The sequence below is a fragment of the Podarcis filfolensis genome, assembly GCF_964270895.1.
Source record: "Podarcis filfolensis genome assembly, chromosome: 1".
Lineage (NCBI taxonomy): Eukaryota > Metazoa > Chordata > Lepidosauria > Squamata > Lacertidae > Podarcis > Podarcis filfolensis.
The window spans coordinates 93,082,819-93,108,993 of NC_139604.1; the positions used below are offsets into that span (position 1 = coordinate 93,082,819).

General features: G+C 45.2%; 1 protein-coding gene and 1 long non-coding RNA gene across 3 annotated transcripts in view; both read right to left on the bottom strand.

The window, feature by feature from the left end:
• The window catches only part of TYRO3 (TYRO3 protein tyrosine kinase), a 63,996-nt gene extending 39,142 nt beyond the window's left edge, over nt 1-24,854 (bottom strand). Inside the window, exons 1-4 of one of the 2 annotated variants that reach the window (XM_083612267.1) lie at nt 23,835-24,854; nt 14,981-15,188; nt 10,513-10,613; nt 748-918 (exon numbers count right to left, since the gene is read on the bottom strand). In XM_083612267.1, coding sequence (XP_083468393.1) covers nt 748-918; nt 10,513-10,613; nt 14,981-15,188; nt 23,835-23,928 — 574 coding nt within the window. In that variant the 5' untranslated portion in view covers nt 23,929-24,854. The remainder of the gene's footprint in view (nt 1-747; nt 919-10,512; nt 10,614-14,980; nt 15,189-23,834) is intronic. The other variant, XM_083612268.1, reaches the window with a different exon arrangement.
• Nucleotides 1-26,175, bottom strand: part of LOC310766305 — an 818,379-nt gene that overhangs the window by 305,958 nt on the left and 486,246 nt on the right. The window lies entirely within an intron of this gene.

The following is a 26,175-nucleotide window of genomic DNA, read 5'->3' on the forward strand; positions in this document are numbered from 1 at the left end:
GGAAGGTTATATAGCTAGATCACAGAGTTCTAACAAGGTTCCTTCAACTGCATAGGAATGTTTCAGTAGCTGCGAGTTTCCCATTGCTGTTCTGTTCTATTATATTTCCCTTCAGCTGCAATGGGGCTGGCTTTTAGCCATGCTGGAGGAAACAGAAGCACTCAGAACAGCTTAAGGCATTAGAACTGATAAGCCAATTGGAAAAAATTAAATTCTGTTGACAAGAATATACACCAAGAAGAATACCTAGAATGAGTGGAGTATGTTTTTTTGAGAAGGTGTATTTGTTCTGCGGTTATCTAATTTGCCCCACATGGAAATTCCATGGAAATTTTACCAAAGATAACCTCATCTTTGGTCACCTCTACTGTATACAGTCGTACCTTGGTTTTCAAACAGTTTGGTTCTCGAACATTTTAGCTCTCGAACCCAGAAGTGACTGTTCCGGTTTGCGAACTATTTTTGGAAGCTGAATGTCCGACGGGGCTTCCGCGGCTTCCAATTGGCTGCAGGAGCTTCCTGCAGCCAATCAGAAGCCGCACTTTGGTTTCTGAACGTTTTGGAAGTCAAACGGACTTCCGGAACGGATTGTGTTCGACTTCCGAGGTATGACTATACTAGATACTCACTTGCTTTTTAGTCTCACGTAACACCAGCGACATGACACTGGTGCAATTTGTATGGTCTCTTCATCAGCCACTCCACTCCTTTTCTAAGGCCCTTATTTATCCTAGGAGGAAGCCTTACCTGGCACATTTAGGGTGGAGGGGGAGACATCGGAACGACCAACTTTGGAATCGCCCATCCACCAGACAATTGTCACCGGCTCAGGTGGGCCAGCTGCAGCACAAAATAGTTGGAAAGGAGTATTGGGGATTACAGACAGATCTTCTGGCTCAACAGTGAAGTAAGGAACACCTAGAAGAACAAAGCATAAATGTTAGCAGTGGGAGAGTTTTCATTATGATATGCTGAAACCGTTTCTTTAAATTCTTTCACAGTAGTTTGTACAGAACATTGGCTGCCAGGGCTCTAAAAAAAACCACACATATTTTAAGAAATGGAACATTTTACATTTATGGTACATCTTTGCCCTTTTCTCTTTGGTTAGAGCTGCCTACAGTACAGGATCCATTTTGTCCCGTGTACATTTACACTATGATATAACTGAGTGGAATAGCAGTAGGAAAGGTTATTTTTAAAGCCTGCCTTTTTAAAGACTTCCTGATGGGCTTTGAAATTATCAGGCAGGGGCCCCAGTTAAGCAGAGCAGCAGCGGAGGCTGCAAATGCATGGCCCTGGTTGAAAAGTTTGGATCTCACCAATCAGCTGTTTAGCAGAGGAGGAGGAGGAGTGGTGGTGGGGGGGACCAGATTCAATTCTCCATTTGTTCTCCCAAGCAGATCAGTGAAATTCCAGATTTCTAAAAAGTGGCTTCATGATTACCCTTGGGAAATGCATGTGTTTTTATTACTGTAACTTGTCCTGGGACTATATATATATATATATATATATATGTGTGTGTGTGTGTGTATGTATGTATTATAATATCTGTTTGCATAGAGGATTCCCTAGCTGGTCTGAGGCCATGAAATTATTAGTCAACACACTCTATTGGAAGAGTACCTTGCTTCAGTTTTATTGTGGCTTTAAAAGCTAACTGCTTGGAGAACAATGCTACGAAGTGGAAAATCTGAGAAATTGTAAGAATAAATGCCAAGATATTCATTAGTAATAATACACATATAAAACACCTCTCATGGTTCCTAAGGAAATGTTTCAAAGACATAATGAAAGCAAGATGCCTAACTTCTAAATACAGTCACTGTTAATTAGAAGACATACTATTCTTTTATGTTCTGACTTTGAACACCTTTCCTTAGGGGTTTTTAGGCATATATTAAAAATGCATTTGCAGAGTCATGCTGAACCTGGAGCCATGCCTTACTCTAAACATGAAATATAATTAATACACATCCTGTATTATTTTTCAAAATGTCTGTGGGAAAAAGGAGTTTTGTCAGACTAACTTAGCTAAAAACCAACTGCTTATTTAAAACAGTAACTTTTTTGCTAGAACTCAAAAGGAATATTGAAAAATTATACTAGATTGCAAATCTAAATACCACAATATGAAATTTCAGAAAAACCAAAAATTTGAGTATGAGAAGGCATAGCTCAAAATATACTAGAAATGAGTTTTGAGGTTAATTTGATTGCAAGATAGACTTGTTATGGGGAACAATGTGAGTTTCTCTATGAAAACCATTGTTCAGAGTTGGGGAATCTCTCCATTTGGCCCACCAGGCCATTTCCCCCAATCTATGTCCAGCAGCCTCACACCTTACATCATATGGGACATCAGGTGTGGGGCAGGTAGAGATGTGGCTAGGGAGCGGGGCTAAACTCCCTACACATTAGCTGATATGTAGGGAGTCTGATCACATCTCCCTCACTCAGCAGGCTACCTTTGACAGGTGAGTAAATGTGCCCACCTGTCTATCACATGTAATCATTGTGGTGTTGCATGATTGACTTGTTCTGCCCACCCATCAAAGTTGGCCAAGAGGGTGAGTGAAGATAAATATATGACCCACTGAGCCAAAAAGTCTCCCCACCCCATCACGGTACCTCCCTGTGATCAAAGTTGGATCTGGAAATGCTGGATGTTGGATGAGTGAGACTGATGGCCATGACAATCTTGTTGTTCTCTTTTCTATATACAGTATTCTTCTTAAAAGTTCCTGCTGAAGTCTTAGTTTCAGTTTTTATCCTGAACTGTCCCTTGCTCACATTGGTGGGAGGCTATCTAAATGACACAATCTTGTGCCACTCTCATTGGCCACGTTCACACATCACAATAAACTGGACTTTCTGGCTTTGCTTATCGTGGTTTACTAAACATGAGATGCTTGCTTGACCATGCTGCCCAATTGCTCCTCCCAATTGGTGTGAGTGGGAGAAACAAACCAGGAAGCTTGGGTTTCATCCGAAATAGTGATCATGGGTTGTTGTTCCCTAACAAGCTGCAGTTAAGAAGTGAACAATAATGTGGTGCAGGGCTGGCCCACCCATGAGGCAAGGTGAAGTGATTGCCTCGGGCAGCAGGCGCCACAGATGGAGCAGATCTGGCCTCTCAGGAATGCACCATAATCTCTGCACAGGGACACTGCAATGCAGAAGTGAACTTAAAAATTACACCACAGCTCTCCATGAAGCAGGCCAGAGGTGGAGTTAAGTCTGCATGACGAGTTCTGCCACACTGGATGCCAAGCCTAGGGGTGCCACAGGGCATGGCAGCTATGACATAGTGAACTGAGCAAAGCGGAAGGCAAGAGATGGGGCGGTGCTGCTGAAATTTGAAAGACCAAAGTCTGCCTCTGAGCAGGGATAAGGAAGTGATCGGGTTACCCATTCAAATGCCTAATAACTTATGAAGAAGTAACTAAAGCTGCCTCTACACAACTGGAAACTAAAAAAATCAACTGGGACTTCAACCAAAGGAAGACAAACAACTGAGAGAACAACCATCAGCCACAATTTTTCTTTATTTTCTATACAACTACTAAGCTATGTATTCCTTTGTATGGATATGTTTTGCTATTTGAAATTAAAAATCAGTTAAAACGAAAAGAACAAAGCACATCCCCACATGTCACAATGAAATCAATGCAATTTTTAAAGTGCTTAACTTTGGCAGGATAATGCCACAAGGAGATATTTAGACCGTGAAATCACAACTAGATTAAACAAAGGCAAGGCAAGAGACCTTGCTAATGCTTCTTCTCACTTTCAAGTCAACTGACTGCTGATTAACTATTTGACCATACACAAATATAGCAATCAGGCAAACAGTTTCTGATAACACTGACTGCTTGAAGCATGAGGTTTTCTGGAATACACAGAACCTGAAAGCTCAGTCCCATCATCCTGTGGAAGTTTTGCAATTCCTGAAAACAACGGCCATTGTGCTGCAGATAAAGCCATTATTCTAGACGTGGCATTCTTTTTGCTTCTGGCTGATTTCAACAGGGCCATTCCAACCATTATGTAGATTGAGGCAGGAGCCTCAGGCAGCAGGTATTGGGTATGTGCAATGGGTAGTGACCAGGTGTTTGCCTACAGAGCTGCGTGTGCCACCTGCCCTGCCCTGTGCCCTCAAAGCTAGTCTACTGTCCACAAGTGTGTTGGAGCAACTCTCCTCTCATCAATATTTAAGCAAGAATCAATAAAGTTAGCATCCATATGTGAAACAGGAGTGGATGATTCTTGCCCTTTGCCTCAGGCAGCAAATGCCTTGGGCCAGCCCTGAATTTCAGGTACAATTCAATGTAAAACACAATAGTCAAATCTCTGGGTAAACGGAGTGGAAAAACAAGACTTTCCTGGAAACCGATTAGAAGAGGAATTGCAATATGGTCAGATGTCATTCTGCTAATATCCAACACAGCTAGATAGATCCCATGCCAAACACCATGAGCTGCTGTTGATATCATGGCAAAATAAGTAGACAGAAGACCTACTTGATATGTGGGAGCTCAGGCAATCAGCTTATTATTAAAGGCTCTAAATATAGGTTTTGAGGTTCCATTCCTGTGCTGATAAACACACCTGACAACACTCCCTGTCAACACCTTTCATGCTCTCTGTTATGTAAGTACCTGGAAATATTTGCACTTCAAAATAAGCTATTCAAGTTAGCTATTTTACTCAAAACAAGATAAAGGAAATGAAATTAACTACACACACACAGCAACCAGGCCACAGGGTAGATACCGCCCCCCCGCCCCCACCTCTGTAGTACTTTTATTTGCTTATCATCCAATCTTGTTTGCTACTGTGGACACACGTGTACAATAAAACTATGATAAGCTCCTGGGCAAGCTTTCTTACCATCAAATATAAGTTTCCTCTTTCTGCCCTTTTTATTTATGAGAGAGGGTGATAGGTGAGTTCTGAGTCATGGAGGCCCTAGTTCAATGTCTCTTCCGCTAAGCCATTCATCAGGCGGCCCTATGTATCTCAGGTCTAGCACAAACGTTAATACACACCTGTCATTTGATACCTGGCAGTGTAACACGGTAAAGGCAAAACTGGATGTTACACAGCAGATGCATTCAACAGTCTCATACATTTTTTAAAAAGCAAGGGGGCCGCAAAATTTGAGCAGTGAGGGGAAGGGGAGCTTAATACGGCACGCTTCCCTCTGACAGCTCCCTGCCAGCATGCAGTGCTTTTCCACCCTTAGGAGAAAAAGATAATGAGTACTTGTGCCTTTGCCCAAGCAAGTGGGAAAGTAGCTGGGAGGTATTTTGAGCAAGACAAGCAACCAAGGGGAAAAGATTTTAAGAGGCCCCTTCTCCCATCACTCTTTGACACAGAGGTCCAAAAAGAAAAATTGGAAGCCTGCTGCCTACGTCTGCCATTTTACTCCTAGCTCACTCCTTACTGCATTATCCTTCCAAGCACCAAATAACACATATGTTCCACATTAGGAAATCTTGCTTCAATATTGGGAACCAATTTTAAATGGCAGCTTCTTTCGTTTTAGCTCCTAAATAAGAAACGTAGTGCCAAATCTTATAGCCCTCTGGCGGTACTGGCTCTAAATTCAATAAAATAATTTCTTAAGTACAGTTTGACCTTTAGATTTCGGGTTAAGGAAGCAGAAGCCGGTTAGCTTCTGGATAGGTTATATATATGCAGAGTGTTTTTATAACAAGGATGCCAAAGTCTAATGGTGTCTCTTTCAAGTCAGACATACCTGGGCTCCTTTAATCTTAGGCAGACGGGTAGCAGACTTTGTGTACGTTAGCAACGGTGTGCTATTTCATTACCAAACAAAATTGTAAGAGAATATATGAATGCACGGTATTCTGCAATATTACAAGGGTTTTACATGATTATCACTAATGGCTGCTCATTAAGATTTCAAGGATGCTCACTCATCCTTGCTGCAGACCTTGAAGAGTGGGAGAGAAAAGTAACCCTCTTTGTATGCTGAAACATTTTCCTCTGGAACTGCAAACATTTTCTGAGTTGCCATAAAGTTGACACAAAATGCTTACACAGTGCATATTCTATTGCCCTGAGATGTACAATGCTATTCTATGGCGACAGGCTCTTCACCAGGGCTGCAGATGTCTCATGTTATCAGGGATGGGGAGCCTGTGACCCTACAGATGTTGTTGGAGTCCAACTCCCACCAGCCCCAGCCAGCATGGCCAATGGTAGGGTGAAGGGAGCTGTAGTCCAACAACATATGGAGAGCCACAGATTCCCACATCCCTGCATTTAATTATTATCTGCAGTACATTGGCTTTGTCCTTCATTGTGCACCCAAACCTTCCAGTTCTAAAAGCTTTGTTGGAAATGGCACATGAGCAGTTCATCCTAGTTATCATCCCTGCCCATCTCAAACTGGATACCAATTCATAGGACGAAATATGTGCATTGATTAAAATGCTGCGTGAAAAGGATACCTGATACAACTGTGTGGCCATGGCAGGACTTCTTATTGCATGGTGATTTAATCAATGTAATACTGCACATTGGTAAACTAGGGGGTGAGGAGAGACATAAGCTGAATATTGGGGCAAACTTTGCATGTGCTGCATTCTGAACAAATGAAAGATTGGTGGATCGCTAACTCACTGGGGTTACTCTGCCAACAAGATCAGATAACTCCGATAGAAATCTGGATGAGGAACAATTCTAGTATTTATACCAGGCCACGCCAAACTAGTGAAACTAAATTCTGCCCTAATGCATCTATGTGAGGGTACATTGAACTGAGGCATCCACCATAGGCTGAATGAGCCTCCCCTTTTCCATCGTCCCCATATGCACCATCCCCATCCATCGACATAGGGATGGTGCAGCTAAATATGGCCTCTACACAAATAACATTCACTGTGCGCAGCCATAAATATGTGGTCAATTTCATAGGGAAAATCTGGCAATTAGCCACACAATTGGGTTGTGCATTGGGTTTTATGTGCGTAAGACATATTTGGATGTATTATCTTTGTGTGAATGACAAGGGTTTGAGATCTGCTCATGCTCCCCACCCTACGATTGGACAATACCTTCCAGCCTATTTGATCCCAAGGAAAGAAACTGCTGCATGGTGGCTTTACCACGTCAAAAACAACAACAACAACAACAACTCACAGTAGGGAAAAGATCTGCAGTGGAAAGTGAAGCTACATGAAGAAATGGCTCAATATATTTTGATGCCTAAGGCAGAAAATTCATACTGCACCCCAACCCCACCCTACGCATGATCAGCTGCCCAAGGCAGACTGATTCACCATGCCTGATAGTATAGCATCCCCTTTAGAACTGAAGCTCCTTTCTTTTCAGATAATGGGAGGTGACTGAAGAAAGATCACTTGCTCTTTTGTAAAACAACAATCCTCAAGCTGAAAAACTTGAAAAATCCAGTTATGCATGGGTGTGGGTGGGTGAGAGAGAGAGAGAGAGAGAGAGAGAATAAGAGAGGATAATGGATAAATGGGGTATATGTTTCTGGTGTGTGAATAAGAAGGGATGCCTGAGAAAGAGAATGAATGGATGATGGAGAGGAGAAAGGGGCAGAGAATAAAAATGGAGTGACAGACAGAGAGAGAGAGAGAGAAAGAGAGAGGGGGGTGAGTGGCAGAAATGGACGGCTGAGTGTGAATGGGATGTGCATGGCTAAATGGAGTGGATTGGCAGATGTGTGTGATTGTGCATTTGGCCTTGCCTAAATTGGGACCACATTCACCACTGGCATGTGGCCTCTGGATGATAGTTCACAAAGGAATACAGCTCTTGGGTTGAAAGGGATGCCCTGCCCTTGCACTAAGCAGCAATTTGAACTCAGGCTCATCAAATGTTCTGTTACAGAATCTTTTGGTACCTTAAAGCTTAAAACATGTACCATGGAATCAGTTTCAGTGGATAACACTCCACTTCATCAGATGCATCTCTCCTCAATCGCCCAGTCATTCGCTTTCTCATACACCCATTCTGATCTACACTGCACAAGCACATATCCTGTTCATCCATTATCCTCCTGCTGCCACAAATCTGAAGATACCTTTATTTATATTTTTGTATTTATAGAGCCACACAAAGAGTGTGGCCCAGTAACAGCAGCTCAGTTATATACAGAATAACAAATAATAATTGTTCCACCTTCAGGCAGTTAATTGCAGTCTTATCATACTCTCCGACCCTGATAGAAATTTGCCTCCATCAATGACACTTATCTTTATCTCCAAGCAAATATTTAACATAGAATTGAGCTGCGCTTCCTGGCAGCTTGGCCAGTAAAGGGTCAATAATTTGCTGTCAAGCTCCAGTATAGACATTGCAAAACAGAAGGGCCCGTTCCACCTACTGGTTGTGGCAAAGGCACACCCCCGAGGACAAAGAAAGGATGTATTATACACTCCTGGCTTGGGAGTAACAGGCACCTCCTTTCTCTCCAGCGTGGCAGACAAAGTCTAAACATACACCTCTGCATTACATCCAGGCACCAACTGCCACGGGAGATTACATCTCTTCTTCTTCTTGAAAACAAACCACTATGAAACCTCAAATGACTAGGAAATACGAAGTTCTTCATGGAAAAAGACAAACACCTGAAGCAGCACAGTATTCTGAGCCCATGCTGGGACACTGATTCAGCTGTGAGTCAGACAGGAGAGCGCTGCCTACTCCATCAACGATGTAACTCTGCTGCAGATAGCCTGCAGCCGCCGCAGATTCCTTCCAGAGAGCGTGCAGATCTGACGCTGGCAGCTTTATGAGGTCTGCTAGCATCATAACCCTGGAAGGACGTACAGCTGCAAATGCAGGGAGCCACCCACTCTAAATGGTATATATTTATGTTGATGCCAGGCCAGAGTGCTGTTGTGTGTATCCTCTAGGTTTGTGCGTGCAGTCTGTGCGAGCCAGGGTGATGCAAACTAGGACCTGGGAGACCAGGGTTTAAACCCTCATTTGGGTGACCTTGCAGCAACCGCTGCATCTCAGCCTAACCTACCTCATGGGGTTGTGGTGGGGATTAAATGAGGAGAGGGGGAGCCATGAGCTCTTTGGAGAAAAAGGTGGGATTTAAATGCAATAAATTATAACAATAAATACTATGTAAAACTAATATGCTGTCAGTCTGGGCAAACCAGGCAGATGAAACCCTACATGCCTCTCTAGCACAGTTAAAAACATGGCTCATGGGTAAACAATGGCTGTCTTGTGAGGTTCTCCCTGGCATTGGAAACATGGGTTATTTGAAGGCCTGAGCAATGAGCCTAGAAAAACCACTGCAACCCTATATTAATCAAAAATTCCTTTTCTATAAGGCACCAAGGGACATTTAGAACCAGGACTTCCAGAGTAGCCGACCTCTAGCACCTGGTCTCCTACGTCACTAGCATTCTGATTTCTGAACCAGGCAGACTAGGCTCTATAAGTGAAGGCTGCTTTCTAGGCTGAGGTACTGTTCCCATTGCTCTTGTGGGACACTGTAGTCCAGGCATCCCCAAGCTTGCCCCCCCAGATGTTTTGGGACCACAATTCCCATCATCCCTGACCATTGGTCCTATTAGCTAGGGATGATGCGAGTTGTAGTCCCAAAACATCTGGAGGGCTGAGTTTGGGGATGCCTGCTGTAGTCTGAAGGTGGTCAGCTGACCTGAAAAGCCAACAGAGACACACCGAACCTTATAAAAAGTATATATTTTCAAGCCAGCCCCTTACTGTGAGATGCCTGAAGCTTGCCTCCTGTGGTACCTAACCTCCAGGGCACCTTTCAATTATGTCTCTGCTTCTGGTACTTTAGTTCTGCCCAATCTGGTACTAGACTCTGGTCTCTCTCTTTGACCATGTCTATTACCTCTAACCCTGTGGGGTTGTCAGTTTTCTGCTTTTGTTTTGCCTGATCCAGTACCTGTCTCTGACCATGTCTTCTGCTTCTTACTCATCTGACTAGCCTGTAACCTGACGCAGACTCATGCCCCACAGCAGCCAATTGCAAGGCTAAGCCCCAGGGTCTGACATTGTCTAAACATGCATATGGAGAAGCCAGAAAATGGAAGACATGGATTCTCATATCATCTGAAGGGTCAGACACATATTTTGGTAGGCTCTCTGGAGCCCTCATTCTATAGTTAACCTATCTGACATCACACTCACCATTAAAACATTACGAAGATGCTAATTCTAGCTGTTTCTTGGGCATGCTTTCAAATGAAAGTTGGCAGACATAATGTTGGAAGCACTCAATATTTTGCAGAACTAAAGACCCAGCAAAAATTGTGTGATAGGTCCCCTACACCAACTACCACTCTCTTCTGATCTTTAGATGGTCGCTGCGACAGCATAATTGTTTTGGTCATAGCAGCACAGACACTGGAAATGAGCCAACATCAGCCAGGCAGTCTCTTCTCACAATTTCTACATGCAGCCAAGTATTGTGTCCTCAGCATGCCTGCCTTGGGCAAGAGCCAGTGACAGGGCCCTTACCTTCCACAATGAGCCACACTTGCTGTGATTCTTCTTTCTTCCCGTTGGTCTCCACTTGGCACCAGTACTTCCCAGAGTCTTTCCGGTCCACAGACTTCAAGCTAAAGTGTTGAGAGAGCGATGAATGGTAAATGGCACTGTGGCATAAACAAGCAGCTGTCATCACAAGCTCTTCCAATTCCATCCAGTGATCTACAAACATTGGAGCCATTTCCGAAATAGAAAATCCCTCCTGCTTCAGCATGTACTCGTGTGATCACAGGAAGCTGTCCTAACTACGAGGCCCCAGCTCTATCTGGCCCATTACTGCAAACGATTGCCCAAAGCCTCACACAGAGGCTTTTCTCACATCTGCAACCCAGGTTTATGTCAGCTGCAGATGCCAGCAAATGAACCCAGGACTTGCTGAATGCAAAGCACAAGTGTCACTGCTGGTTTTTGGCTCTGCAAAAGGAATACAGTTTGCCATATCCTGAGAAGCACTTGTTTTCCAGGATTCCAGAGAACATGTTAAATTGTGGCCTTATAGTGGCCCATGACTGCATCCAGCCTGAATATGCAGGGAAAGCAATAAACCACGTGGTGAGGCTTCCACCTATTTGTGTGGGTACCACGAAGCAGAAGTAGCTCTTTAGAGAAGATTGGCCAATCAGTGCAAAGCATATGCCATACCACAAGTGACAGAAAATAGGTCAGGAACATAGGAAGCTGCCTTGCCCTGAGTAAGAATATTGGTCCCTCTAGTCTTCTACTCTCCATATATTGTTGGGGCTACAACCCCCATCACCCCTGATCACTAGCCATGCTAGCTGGAGCTGATGGAAGACATGGAGGGTGCTACGTTGTGCCTCCCTGGTCCAAATTGATTGGCAGGATTTCAAAGACGGGCCTTCCCCAGCCTTACCTGGAGATGCTGGCGAACCTGCAAGCAATACTCCATCACTGAGCTACAGCCCTTTCACTAGAGACATATGATTTTGGAGACTGAGACAGAGATTGGAGGGGAGGCTACCCTTTTCAAAACAGTGAAGGAATATTTAGCACTCACATGGGAGAAATAAGTGCTTATCTTGAAATACTGCACGAATTAATTAGCCAAGTGCCATGCAATTCCTGTTTGCAGAATGTGACTTAGCTAACTCCCTGGTTCCATGAAGTCTAACTGTCCTCATCTTGGAAAAAAGAGGCTGCCAAGCCGCTCTAACCCTGAGACTGGAGTCTAAAAACATGCGGAGAAAGCAAATGTGTTGGTTAGACAAGAGTGAAAGGGAAGGAGCAAACATTCCCTCATCAAGGTGATGACTCAGAGCTGGAGCTCTTCATCTCTGGCCTTATTCAGCACCGCATAGACCTAAATAAATATTTCACATACTAATCTTTTCTTACAAAGTGGGAAGCAGGGTAGGGAGTAACTGAATGCATAGAATGTTGCTTTAAACCATGAACCAAGGGAGAAATTCTGTCCACAGTTCCTCAAGTTCAGACACATATGTCAATTTATATCAGACTGAAGACAGCTTTGTATGGCTTCAGCTTGCGATAGCCGCAGGACAAAGTCAGTCCAGCCCCTACCAATTCTAGCTGTGGCAGATCATCACAGGGTGACCATATGAAACTCAAATGATCAAGTGTCATTCTGATTGGGAAGGGACAACCAGCAGCTTCACTCTCAGCTTTTCCCAATCCGCCTATCAATTTGCTAAATCAGACATCAGTGCAACAGCCTACAAAGTATTTAATTAGGGCTGCCAGAGGTGCTATTTCAATGCTGTTTGCTGTAATGCAGCAATATATCCTCTCCCCACCCATCCCAGCTCCTTGTAAAACAAGTGTTTCCAGGAGCACATTTTCATTTCAAGGGCTCTGTTGGGAATCCAAGATTCTCAAGTAACTATTTAATTCAAAAGGCCTCCGGAGAGATGGATTTGGGAATAGGTAATTCTTGTATACTTCTGGCAATTGTTGCAGTAATTACTGTACTTGCAAACAGCATCTGGAAAGATGACTGGCACTTTCCCTCTCCCACCCCCCGCCCACCCGCTGTACCTGTCCCGCCGCAACATCCTAAGCAAACTATCCTTGAATATTTTACCCTATGATAATTGGCCCAAATGCAGAACGCGTGGCTTGATCTAAATGATGGAGTAAATGTGCTGGAACATCTCTTGTGGGGATGACTAAGACTTGGTTTGTATGACACATCCTCTCCCCTCCCAACAGGATTCCGATCTAGTCTCAGAAGTCTGATTTTAATTAGGGCATCTCTTTTTAGTCAGAGACCAGGAGAGAAGGAAGGGACATGGTGGGAATAAATGAGAGCAAGGAAACTTTTAAGTACATCTCCAGTTTTGCCACAGAGCACATTGGAACAAACAAGGTGAAAGGGGGCTGTAAAGCTTTCCTTGTCATTTGCCTTCAGGCTAGGCCAGAAAAGGGGAAAGCTCCCAGTATCAGAAGGACAGATACAGCATGAACATGCAATCAGTGGTGGCGGAAACAACATCTGCTGCCAATGCTGGTCTTAGAGAACCACACAGGGGAATTGAGGGAAGGGCTGTAACTCCATGGTAGTGCACTTGCTTTGCAGAAGTCCCTGGGATAGAAGACCTTTTCCTGAAACCCTGGATAGGTGCTGCCAGTCAGTGTAAGCAATACTTATGTAGATGAACCAAGGTCTGATCCATTATATCCACGATATAAGGCAACTCCCTACATCCCTAAGGAGCTTAATAGCCTCTCTGGGCCTTCCTGCCTAAAGGAGCTACCAAACGTGAGAAAAGGTTGGGCTGGCCATTTCAGGCCCCAGTACACCTCAAGATGTCCTAGACTGGATTGGAATGGTTTTGGTTAATGGTGCATCCTCTTTTACTGCATTACTGCTATATAATCAGGTGCAGGGAACCTTTGGCCTTCCAGATGTTGCTGAACTTTAGCTCCCATCATCCCTGTCCATTGGAAGGGGCTGATGGGATTTGTAATTCAGCAACATGTGGAGAGGCACAGGTTCCTCACACCTGCTATATATGACCATTCACAGTAGCTGATGACATGGTGAGGCTCTGCCACTCACCTAATCGTTGGCCGGTTCCATTGCTGGTGCTTACCTGGAGGTGGAGAGGTAAGCTGGTGGGGGAGGAGGCTGGTGTGGTGCCAATGCACCAGTGAGTTGAACCAATCTGGTGTTCCCACTGGTAGGCTTGTACCATGCTATCCTTGCCCTTCCCCTTCTACCTCCTGGTAAGCAGCAGCACTGCGACCAACCAGAGGTTATCTGAAGAGGGCTCCCCCACCATGTCATCTGCTACTGACTACTCTGGACCGAGCCCCACTGAGCAGATTGCAGTGTACATTTCCCCCCCCAACTATTTGCTTTTATTCTGTAAGCCATCTTGAAAACTTGTGAAAAATTAGAGGATGGAAACCGCACTGGTTTGGTTCAGCTCAGCTCAGCTTCTCCTTCTACAGCAAAGTTCTGCACCAGGCACAGAAAGCAATGCAATGCGAGTTTTTAAAACACCGGGTCTTAGCACCTGCCCCTCTTCTTTATCAATTAACCTTGACTACAACAGAAGCCTTTCTTTTGCCTGAACACCCCTGTGGGAAATCAGCCCTCCTGGCCAATCTTAGGGAGGAATCTAGCCCTCTCTGCCTCCCTCCATTCCCAAGGTCCCACACACCAAAATTTTATATTGGGGTGATGAATAAAATAGGAGATGGTCATGAAGATAGTGCTGAGTAATGCTGGGAAACAACCATTAGAAAATGTGGGGGAAAGAGCTAAATCTAATTCTGACCAATGAAAGCCTTGTTCAGACTACCTCTGGTTTCTGTTTTTTTTACCAGACTGTTGCTTATTTGCCTTTATGCTTTCCTCCACAACTGGAGGGTTGGTGTAGCTGCAGCAGAATGGTTACGAGCTATGAATCAGAAAGTTTGTAGTTCGGATCTCACCTCCGCCATGAACTCAGTAGGTGGCCTTAGTAAAGGCACTCTCTCAGCTTCAGGCTTCCTATCTAAAATCTGGGAGATAATAATACTGGTGTACTTACAGAGTTCCTGCTTGCATCACACTAGATAATGCATTTGAGCGCTTTGAGGTACTATTCAAATACTTAGTATTATTATCAACTACAAGAATGGGGAAAGGTCTTAGGCACACACCTGAGATTTTAAACAAGGGAAGGAAAAAAAAGGTTTGGGTGGAATTCCAAGGAGCCAATCCCATGTTTTGCACAGCAAATATGTGGAATGCACTGAGCTCAAGTGCCACAGAGTGCAACAGTTAGGACTGGGGAGACTAGGATTCAAATGTCCATGCAACCACAAAGCTCACTAAGTGACCAGTGGTCTGTCACAGGATAAAAAAATGCAGGTGGTAGTGAGGATGGTGATAATGATAATGAAGATGATGATAGTAATTAATAATGTAACATAACTTGGAAGCCCTTGTTCTGTACATCAGTCCTACCTGAGGAACCCAATCCAGTGTTCTTCATCTACCGGGATGTACACCTGGTCTACGCTCTGCACCACAGCTCCATCCTTGATCCACAGCATCTCTGGGTCTTCCATTCCCTCGAGGCTGCAGTTCAGCTTCACAGGCTGTCCCTGGGACACCTTCAGTTTGATTGGCATTCCAGTAGCCTTTGTACCTGGAAGAAAGCAACCTCCCTCCTCTCCACGCCCACGAAAGGGGAGCGAGGAGGTGGGGAATACAGCAAATTAGCCAAGGTTGGTGGTCCGCAGTGCAACAATACATCCAGAGAACAGAACATGCAGGCACCTGAACGCCTCATCAGAGCTTTATTACATTTGCTGAATGATTATAGGATGAGAGTACAGAAATTCCAGTTAGGGAATAACGGAGGAGGTTAAATCCATGCAGGGCTTCGTTAACAACATGCCAATTTGGAGATCAGCAGGGTGAAAGCCATACAGTAGCAACCTGTCAGTGGTAGATACAGATGCAGAAGTCATCCCTGCAGCTGTGCCCTGACAATGCTTTTTGAAAGTGCTATTCTCAGAACAGTAGCACAAATTCCGCCAAAAATTCTCTCTGGATTTCTGGCTGCCAGGTAATATTCATGCACTTTTGGGAAACTGTGGCTTTTGATCTACGCCTATGAAAAGAGCTGACATTTTAGAAAGTTATTCATGGGGGGAGGGGTTGTTCGGCAAGCACTTTCTCTTTATTGCAAAAACTCCCAAGCAGTTTTGCAAACACTACGGAAGAAAAGGCTGGTGAAGAGCTTTGGCATGAAAGGAAACTAACCATTTTACAGAGCATACTTTTCTCCCTCTCCTTCTTAATGTTGTGGTGTGGGATTATTTCAACCAGTAGCCAGGCAACCCCCAAACCCAGAAGGTAGTGCCAAATTTCTGATCTCATTCCCCATTTGGATGAGTGTCACCAATTCATTTGCAGGTGGTGGCGTTTCTCAGATTTCCTTTGGGGTGGGGGTGGAAGGGTTCGACGCATTCAGAATGTGCTCCAGGACTCTCAAATGTGTTTAAGTGAGTGGGTGGAGAGAGCTATTGCGTCCACAATAACAAAAATGTATGGAATACGTTAGCTGCATAAACACTGATGCAAGCTGTTTGAACGCTTGGGGAGAAGATGAGCATATGTGGGAAGGAAGAAAATAAGCAAGATGGTAAATAAGCTGCAAGGTAGAGGATTAAAATGTGGCTGCCAATTTCCAGAGAAGACCAGGCCTCTTGTACCTTCTCTGCTGTAGGTATTAACTATTGGCAGAATAGAAAAGTGCCATCAATTTCCTATCCAATTATTGATGGGTTTTCATCATAATAGTCTTTATTATAATAGTTTTGTCTTGAGTTTCTGCAACTACTTTGTGCAGTGCTGACTTTATTTATCAGCTTCAGCATGCCAATGGAAAGGGGGCGAGTATATAAATTCCATTAAAAATAAATAGGCAGAGGGTTGTATCCAGTGCTTTTGTTCTACTTCCACAACAGGCTTCCACTTATACAACAAAACTTTACCCTCTTCTGCTCTCCCCTGGAGTCCCCCACACCCCCTCAAAATATGCTCCAGAGGATTGCAGGACCCTCTGGAGCAGGTTTTGGGGACACACAGGGAGAGGAAGTGGATGTTCCATGCATGAGTGGAACTCTGTGTGTGCAGCATTGTTTACAACCCACAGCAAACAAATACCATATTTTTTGCTCTATAACACGCACCCAACCATAACACGCACATAGTTTTTAGAGGAGGAAAATCCGTAGGCATGCCACCCGTAGGCATTCCCTCCATAACACGCACAGACATTTCCCCTTACTTTCTAGGAGGAAAAAAAGTGAGTGTTATGGTGCAAAAAATACGGTAAATAGTATTTTCTGCATGAGAGGCAGTGATGGTTTACTCTGTTTTAACATGTTGATTTTGGCAGTAGCAAGTACTAGATCTTCCCCAGAGTAGCCTTTTCCTGTACTGTAACGTGCTGGGAGGTGTTTGTTTGTTGTTGTTTTTAATGCCTTTAGAGGCTTAGTCAAGGATCGAATTTCTACCACCTCTGCAGCCAACCATGGCATCCCATCAAGGGTATAAAAGCCCCAGGCAGGAAAAATACAGATTTCAGATATCAAAATGCACATAATTGGGCTGAATCATTCTGATTTCAAGGAACACCCAAAGGTGGAGATTCATTGGTGCTTAAGTTGATGGTGAGACACTGCACATGAAGCAAACACTGTATACCAGCAACAGTACCCAACAGTCCGATGAAAGTAAATGAATTATCATGATCAGCACTTGTTTTTCTGGAGTCTTGCTAACAGGTACCTATCTCAAGACCCAGACATGAACTCTCAACAAGAGCCTCAACTCTACCCCTCTAACTTGGGCTGCAAGGATAAGGTTCCCCAAAGTGTTAAGCAAGGTAGAGGGAGTCACCAGGGAGAATAAGATCATGTCTCAAATTAGGACACAGGCTTCCTTCACCCCTCCTCTAACTCCTTCTCTGAAAAAAAGAAATGTGTATGCACAAAGCACACAGACACCCAGTCACAGAATGTCATCAAGCCTGCAACATGGGGAAGCTGCTTAACAACCCTCCCTTACTCAACAGCTGATAGCAAGAGTATCCTGTACATGGGAGCACATAGTAAGTAACATGTTTAATGCAGAGCCCAGAAAAACTCTGGTGATGCACAGGCAAAGGCAATGAAGGGCTCAGTCACATTTGTTAGCGAACACCAGACTACTGCACTCTGCCTAGTCTGGCCAAACATCTGTGATATATTCTTCTTGATGGGATCAGAGCTTTGGCACATGGAGCAAGACAAACCCAAAGTGCAGAGTATGCACAGTGGATGGGTTGAGTAACCGTCACAGTGGTTACATTTCCCTTCCTTGACAGGTGACCCTCCAAAAAGCTGACATTAGAGGAATTGCCACTGATAGAATGGGCAGCTAGGCTGAGCCATGCATAATGGAACTAGGTGGGTGATAGCACTCTTTCTTCTGTTTACTCAAGTAGCAATCCTCAAGGAGAACCTTGTAAAGGGAACTGTAGTGTGCATCTGCTAACCATGAGTCACCCCCAGACTGCCTGGCAGCAACATATCAGGTGCAATAGGACACAAAACTGAAATGCGGTGATGCACAAAGTTCATCTTTTTCTCCTCTGTAGGACAGCTTTCAAAGGTAGAAACTACATCACTCAGTAGTCTACAAGTGAGGCTCCTCATTAAAAAACAGTGAACAGGGTTGGTGCCAGAGCTGTGTGGGCCCCCAGCGTAATGTTCCTCATGCCCCCTGGCAAAGCTACAGCTGCATAAGTGACTTTGACAAGTGGGTGGGGCACTATCAGCTGACATCATGACACCAGATGATTGACAAGTGGGTTTCTCCACCTACCTGTCAAAGTCTGCCCACAGGGGCAGGGACAGAGATGAAGGTAGCCCTCTGGGCAAAAACATTTCCCAACCCCTGCTTTGGATGTGTGTTGGATTGCTGTGCTATTGACCCTACAACAGACTGAGCATAGTGCTGTAACTATTACCTAGTTACAGGTCCCAGGGGAGAGTTCAGATTACTGAATGTTCCTCTATATAGAAAACCAGCCCATGAGGGAGGAGGTTATGCTCTCCAACACCTAATTCTCTATGGGTGGTTCCAGATGTGTTTTCCCAGTAGTGATGTATGGAAGTGAGAGCTGGACCATAAAGAAGTCTGATCGCCGAAGAATTGATGCTTTTGAATTATGGTGCTAGAGGAGACTCTTGAGAGTCCCGTGGACTGCAAGATCAAACCTCTCCATTCTTAAGGAAATCAGCCTTGAGTGCTCACTGGAAGGACAGATCGTGAAGCTGAGGCTCCAATACTTTGGCCACCTCATGAGAAGAGAAGACTTCCTGGAAAAGACCCTGATGTTGGGAAAGATGGAGGGCACAAGGAGAAGGGGACGACAGAGGACGAGATGGTTGGACAGTGTTCTCGAAGCTACCAGCATGAGTTTGACCAAACTGCGGGAGGCAGTGGAAGACAGGAGTGCCTGGCGTGCTCTGGTCCATGGGGTCACGAAGAGTCGGACACGACTAAATGACTAAACAACAACAACCCTTTCTGCAGAAAATCCAACAGGCTTAAAAAAAAATATTCTGCTTCTAATAATCCACTCATGGTACCTGAACAACCTCACATCTGAAAGCACCCTATGTCAAGTGGGATTTTTGTATGAAGGTACATTCATTTATGTGAGCTCTGAACAGCAGTCTGACGTGCCCAGACACAGGTTTACCACCTCAGGGAGTACTAGGCCTGCCGTGACACTGGCTTTCCAAGATGCCCCGCTAGGATGTGCCCAGCGTGCCAGGACCATAGGATCCCCCTGCGAATATAACTTAATTGCATTCATATTTCTATGGCATGCTAGCATGAGACTGATAAAGTAATTAGGAGATTTTTTGTCTGTGCAAGAGTAAGAACATGAAGCTAGTGTCAGGGGACCCAACTGTGGTTAGTACAGCCCACCTGCAAAAATCAGTAATGTTATTCCCTACTAGAGAACCTCTGTAGGGGAAAAGCATGTTGTTCTTTTATTGGGACTTTTATTGGATTACAAAGCCTGTTAATTCACTGGTTCCCATGCTGCACTTCTTGTAATTTTACTCCCTTTTGTTGTTCCTGTAAACTTAGTGGAAATTGCTAAGAGCGATGAAGCTGGCAAAATAATACTTTATGTTCAGACGCAGCATTTGTTGTTGTTGGGCTAAGGAATTAATCATGCCACTAAGAAACATGATCTAACCCCTTATTATTTGATTCAACAATGACATAAATGGTGTGTGAGTGTGTGTACCAGAAAGCATCCTCCCTCTCAGCTCTCCCTCTAACTGAATATAACAAGCCCTGCATAGCCACGCCACATACACCTAAAACACATGCATGACATGACAAGCAGTCTTATGAAATGTAGGCAGCACCCTGTGGCAACAAGAGTGCTCAGCTTTCAGTAATGCACTTGGCTAACAGGGTTAATAACACACAAGCATTGATATATCTGGGAGGCAACTTAAGATTTACATTCCCACCCTCAGCTGTGGTTCCAAGAAATCACAGTACAAGTCACATTTGAAGGAGTGTACTGGGCAAAGTACAAGGAGGACGGATTTTGCGCAGGGAGCAGGAATTTTTAAGGGACCAATTGGCTTTAGTCTTCTTTTGGCTCTTGATGAAAGGAAAAGGACGAATGGTTAAGAGATAGGAAGGTTTGGAAAGAGCAGGGATTAATTTTAATATATATTGAGTGTGCACACATGCACACACACACACATATATATTCCCAATTTCCAACCCTGATTGTTACCTAATTAAGCTCTTACGCACAGAGATAATTAAAACCTAGTCATTAATGTCTCTTCACAATGTAATGATTATGGAAATCAAAAGATGTTGCTCAATTAGGAGGTGCAGCTTCGCAATTCTTACAGATTTGGACTCAAGAAGCAGTGTGGCTCTTAGCCACCTACCTTTCCTAGCCAGATGGCAGCTGCTTAGAGAATTGACAACAATTATGTAACTGTATACAATTATATTATGTAGGAAACATAATAAACATTCCTCGCAAACCGGGATGGCTTTCTCTGTTAGTTCAGCTGACAACTTGGCAGCCTGGGAAGTTAGCTGAGCTGCTCCACCTTTTGGGTCCAATGTGGGCAGAAAATCCTGCCCAACTGCGAAGTGTGTCTTGTCATGAAAGGAGGAAATGGCACGACTGGGAAAGAGACATTCTATATTTCACCACCACCCCTGACAAACGCTCAGCAGGAAACAGTGCAGCACTGGGAACACCCTGTGAGTTGTACTTGCTTGCCAGGCCTGGTTCCTATGGATCTTTGCCTTTAATCATCCACTGTTCCCAAGACAATTAGGGAACAGACATCTATTTCTTTACAGAAACGATATGCTATCTAAACTTGACAACAACCCAGTGCTGCTAAGTTCTTTTGCACAGCAGCTTGTTAACTTTAATTCTCTGAGAATGCAGATTACTGCCAGAAAAGGAATACAAAATGCATTCTTAAGGGAGGAAAATGGGAAACTGGAGAAACATGTCTGCATGGGAGAGCAATCTTTTCTCTCAGATGCCAAGTGTGCAAGACCAGAGCCCCAGATCCTTTGTGTATACTGTAGAGGGGAATTCAGAGTTGGGGGCTCCACATCATGACCATAACATATGGGAGCTGTTTATTATGTCAATGAATATGGGCTCCATGCTAGAACCTTTGGACTATCTTGCTCCTGACATGGAGGCTCTTCATGCAAAGGGGCACATTGTACAGCATGATAGCCACCATGCATAGTCAGCAGCAGCAGCAGCAGCATTTCCTACAGGTTCTGGATAACTGCTATAATGACTGAACTGGTCCACAACAAACCTGGAACTTGGAATGGACCATAGCCAGGGGTGCCTAACCTGTGGCTCTCTGGATGTCATAGAACTCCAACTCCCACCAGCCCTAGTCAGCATGGCCAATAGTTAAAGATGATGGGAGTTGTAGTTCAACAACATATGGAGGGCCACAGGCCAGTCACTCCTGCCACAGACTTTTCTCACCCTTCCATATTTTTAAGAGCATTTGCAGACTCTGATTGGCTGGGAATTCTATATAATGTTGGTCAGTTTTGTTCCTGGTTATGATGCTGTCAACTTTATATCATAGGGAACTGAAAACATGGCACCATAGGGTACTGTCAATGTGGTGCCAGTGTATTAGGCTTGTCTTCCAGCCTAGCCTCTGTTGTCTTTTTGCTCTCATCTACTTATGTTTGCTCAGCCAAAGGACAACTTTGATTTATATTGACTCCAGCCTTCAAGCACACAAAGCACCTAAGCCTGGAAACTGATGCTTGACAGCTCCCACCTAAAACTGTCAGCTCATGGCCCAGACAGAACACGACGACACTAGACATCATTCAGGAAGAGTAACTCCTATTCCAGTACAATAGTGGGAAAATGGATCATCACAGTTATCAAGGCTGGAGTCAGCAGGTGTCCTGGATCTGTTAATGTACCTTGCTGTGTCTTCAGATCAGGAGCTAGAAACCTGAAGTCAAATAACTAGCCCAGCCAAGAGCATCAGATTCACCTACAGGTGGGCTCCCGTCCTATCAAGCAACACTGAGAAACTGCACCTTGTGACAGCATGCCACATACTCAGTTTCACTCATTAGTGCTTTATTTAGGCTAGTTCAATTCCGCAGGAAGATGAATTCTCAATGTAAATGTTTGGAATCCTTCCAGTTGTCTCCCCAACTGACTCTGTCTATTGGAGGTGAAATCATGAGATACATGTAGAAATGAATAACCACTTTACCTTCATGATGTATACTAGCCATGTAACTCTCAGAAGCAAGTTCTGACTGGGCTCACTAGGACTTACTCCCTAGTAAGAGTATTTAGGATTATGTTATGTTAAATAAAGGAGGAAATATTGCTGCAATGGAAATATTCTGCGATTGCAGCATTCACAGGAATGTTTCTTTTTATGCCATCACCAAATGGGTCACAATAGACAGAATATTGTGCATTCCCAAAATACCCTATGAATACAATGAATACTCAATGAGCACACATGGGGATTTTAAGTTTCCCAAAGTTTTTGTATCACTGGGTGTGTGTGTGTGTGTATCTTGCTATAATGATGAACGTATGGGATCAAGTTACACAGAAAAAGGAGAAGTTACACGGAACAAGGAGGTCAATATTCAAATACAAAAATACAAGTTATTTTTATTAATTAGGTGCCAAAAGCCTTACACACATTTAAAGTGCCTGCTCAATAAGCAAACCCTAAGATCAAAATTTCCAGTGATTATTACGCCAGTCAAAGCAAGTGATCTTTTAAAGACAGGAATATTTCAAAACAGATGTACTCCATAGATTAGCTGCCAAAATACGGCTTCAAGGAATGTCAATCCAATCTGAGATTTTCTGATTCTCCCCTCCACCTCCAAATATGCCAGCCTCAGAGCAGTCCCCTTGGGGCCAGTAAGTGTTGCTGTGCCCTCACTCAGGACCTCTGGAAAAGTAATGAGGCGCTTAAGGCACTTAGGTGAAGAGATCATATTTCACAACAGGGGTGTGAGATCTGAAATCGTGACAGCTCCAAGACTGCATTCATTCTCTTTGGAAGAGCTGGCTTTCTGCAGATAGCAAGGGGCCGTGGGGGAAGCGAGTCAGATTCAGAAAATATAAGAACTACAAGCTTGACTCTGCTGCAGATACTATTGATGTGCACAGCAACAAGGTGGAAAATGAAATAATAACAATAAACACTCCAAATAAAGGATCCTCGACAAAGAAAGTAAGGGGTGGGGAAGAGACATATTCCCCCAATTAAGTTCTGTAACTTGTTTCAGCTCAGCCTCAGACCAGCAACTCTGATTTAGACCAGTTCCACAATACACTGGGATGTATGGCCGCTGTACTTAAGAGTAGCAGCCAGCTCTTTTTCCTAACTCTTCCCGGGAGTCCCTTCCGGGAGAAAAAGTGAGCTGTCAACGTGAGGGGTTTTGTTTGTTTGTCTGCTGAACCGCCCGAACAAGCCAGCTTTGCAAAGGACGGGGGTGGGCGCGCGCGAGGCGGAGGGATTCCCATTCCTGGATCAAATCAAGAGGGCATTTTTAGACCAGATCCGCGCAAGAGGTCAGACTTGAGCAAGGGCTCCCACAGGGACAAAGTTGGGGGGGGGGAGAGGCACCCCCAACGAGTCCGGAGAGGGAGCGCGGGGAGGAGAGTAATAGCAACCAGCTAAGTCAGTCCATGGGGTCAGCCATGCCTTCTCCGCCTTACCTGTGACAGCCGCGACGTCCCGCAGAAGGAGAGCCCATAGTGCCGGCAGCAGCAACAGGAGTCCCCGGATCTGCATAGTCTGCTTCATCTCCATCTCTTCCACATCATCATCTTTGTCATCCTCCTCCACGCCGGGTTGCCTCCGCTCGCTTCCAAGGAAGAAATGAAACGGGGGTGGGGAGGTGGGGGAGAGAAGGCGAACGAGGAGAGGCGGTTTGGGGATGTTGGGGGGAGAGCGGGATCGGGAGGGAGGGAGGGAAGGAGGGGAAGCCGCGAGGAGAGCCAAAGCGATGCCCTCAGATTCGGGAATGCGCTGGGCGCCTCCAGCAGCAGGGCTGGGGGTCCCGCCGCGTCGAGGGTCTCTCCTTCCCACGCGCGCGCGCTCGTGAGAGAGGGACCTGGCAGGGCAAGCGAGGCAGGGGAGCCTGAGGTGGCGGCAGATTGGGGAGCCGCACCAGCGCTCGCTCCCGGCTGGCTGACCCGCCTCCTCCTCCGCTCGCTGCGCTTGTAATCCAAGATCCGCGAGCCGAGGAGTTCCCCCCCTGCCGGCCTCGCGCGGTACGCGGAGTTCAGTCGGCGAGCAAGCGCCGGGCTCGGAGCTCCCCCTCTCGCCGCTTCTGCTCTGCCGCCGCCGCGACTTCCTTCAACAAGTCGCCTTCTCCTCCTCCTCCTCGCCTTCCTCCTGCTCCTTCTGCGCCTCTTCTCCTCCAAGAAATGGCGCTTTCGCGAGGCCACACGGCAGAGCCCGGCTTCTCATCGTGACATCACCGGCCTCATCATGAATATTTATCCAGCCTGTCTATTTATTGCCCTTCGCCTTCTCTGCTCCCACCCGCCTCGCCGAGTGGGAAATGGCGGGCTTCTTCTTGGGGGTGGTCGCGGCCTCTCTACGCCTTCGGAGGGAGGCGCGAGAGGGACGCTGGAAGCGCGCGCGCCAACAACCCCCTGTTGCGCCAGCAACCCGGGGAAAGAGACGCAGTTTCGTCGCGCTGGCCAAGTCGGCCTCACCCAACATTCAGATGAATGTACATTGGTGGTTTCTAACAACGGGAAAGGAAAAGCCAGTATCAAACACCAAGCCCAGTTCTGAAATAAAGTAATAGGTTTCCTCCATGCAGGAACAGCCGGGGAGGAATGTATACTGAGTAAACACACACGAGGCAGTTTGAAAGCATGAAGCACCCGTGTGACTTTGGGCGAGAAATCACAGATCTAAATTCTGTCGTCCTTAGTTATTTCTTTCAAAACCTGCATGGATTTTACATTCTGCATTTTAAGTTTCTGGACCATGTTTAAAGGCAGCCCCACAAAGAACACATTACAATAGTTGAGTCTTGATGGAACCAGAGCAACTAAGGAAGGGCCCATCCATACCTTGGCTTAATGAGGACTGTGAACCCCTTGTGTCTCTCTTAATTAACACCCCACCTCGCATGTGGTGCTCTCTTCCAACTACCCATGGGGCAAAAGATCCCTGCATTACAGGGGCTGGACTAGATGCCCCACAGATGCCCCACTAGATGACCTATGGTTCTGCTGCTCTCCCACAGTTCCGACGATTCGCCATGCAATCAATGTAGCTTTCCTGTTTGGATTTTGGAAGCATGTATGTAGGAATTAAAGGAGCTGCAAGGGTTTCACAACCCACATTATAAGTGAGGTATGGACTGGCTGTAAGGTCCTTTCTCTTGATAGGGTTGAGATGGCATATCAGCTGGTTAAGTTGGCAAAAGTCACTTCTCGCTACTGCGTAGTCTAGGAGGGGCCCCCACAGCTGTGAACCTGGGCTTTCGGGAAGTGAAATCCCATGGGGTAACTAACAGTTTCCAGGGTTCTTTTCTACACTTGTATCATATAGCAACTCTTGCTCACGTTTGCTCTGAACTAAAATTTCTTCATAGGTGAGTTGCTCCATCCCTTTGATCATTTGGGGTGCTCTTTTCTGATTAGTTTTGTATATGCGGTTCAAGGCAAGCACAGAGCCCCTTCAAATGAATGTGCACATGATGTTGTTGGGGGCTACAGCACACATCAGCAGGAGAGCGTAGAACTGGCCCATGGAGTCCCAATGACATCCCCCCACGCGTGGGGCCCTCAACTTCTGACCCCACTTTCTTAGCTCCAGTATGTTAGTCATTGATTTCTTCGTTCCTTATGAATTTGGGATTTGCCCAAATATTGTCAAAATAAATGGGAACTGAGTAAACATTCTGACTCGTGAAAATTAAATGAAACAATGTCCAAAATTCATATACAGTGGTACCTCGGGTTAAGTACTTAATTTGTTCCGGAGGTCCGTTCTTAACCTGAAACTGTTCTTAACCTGAAGCACCACTTTAGC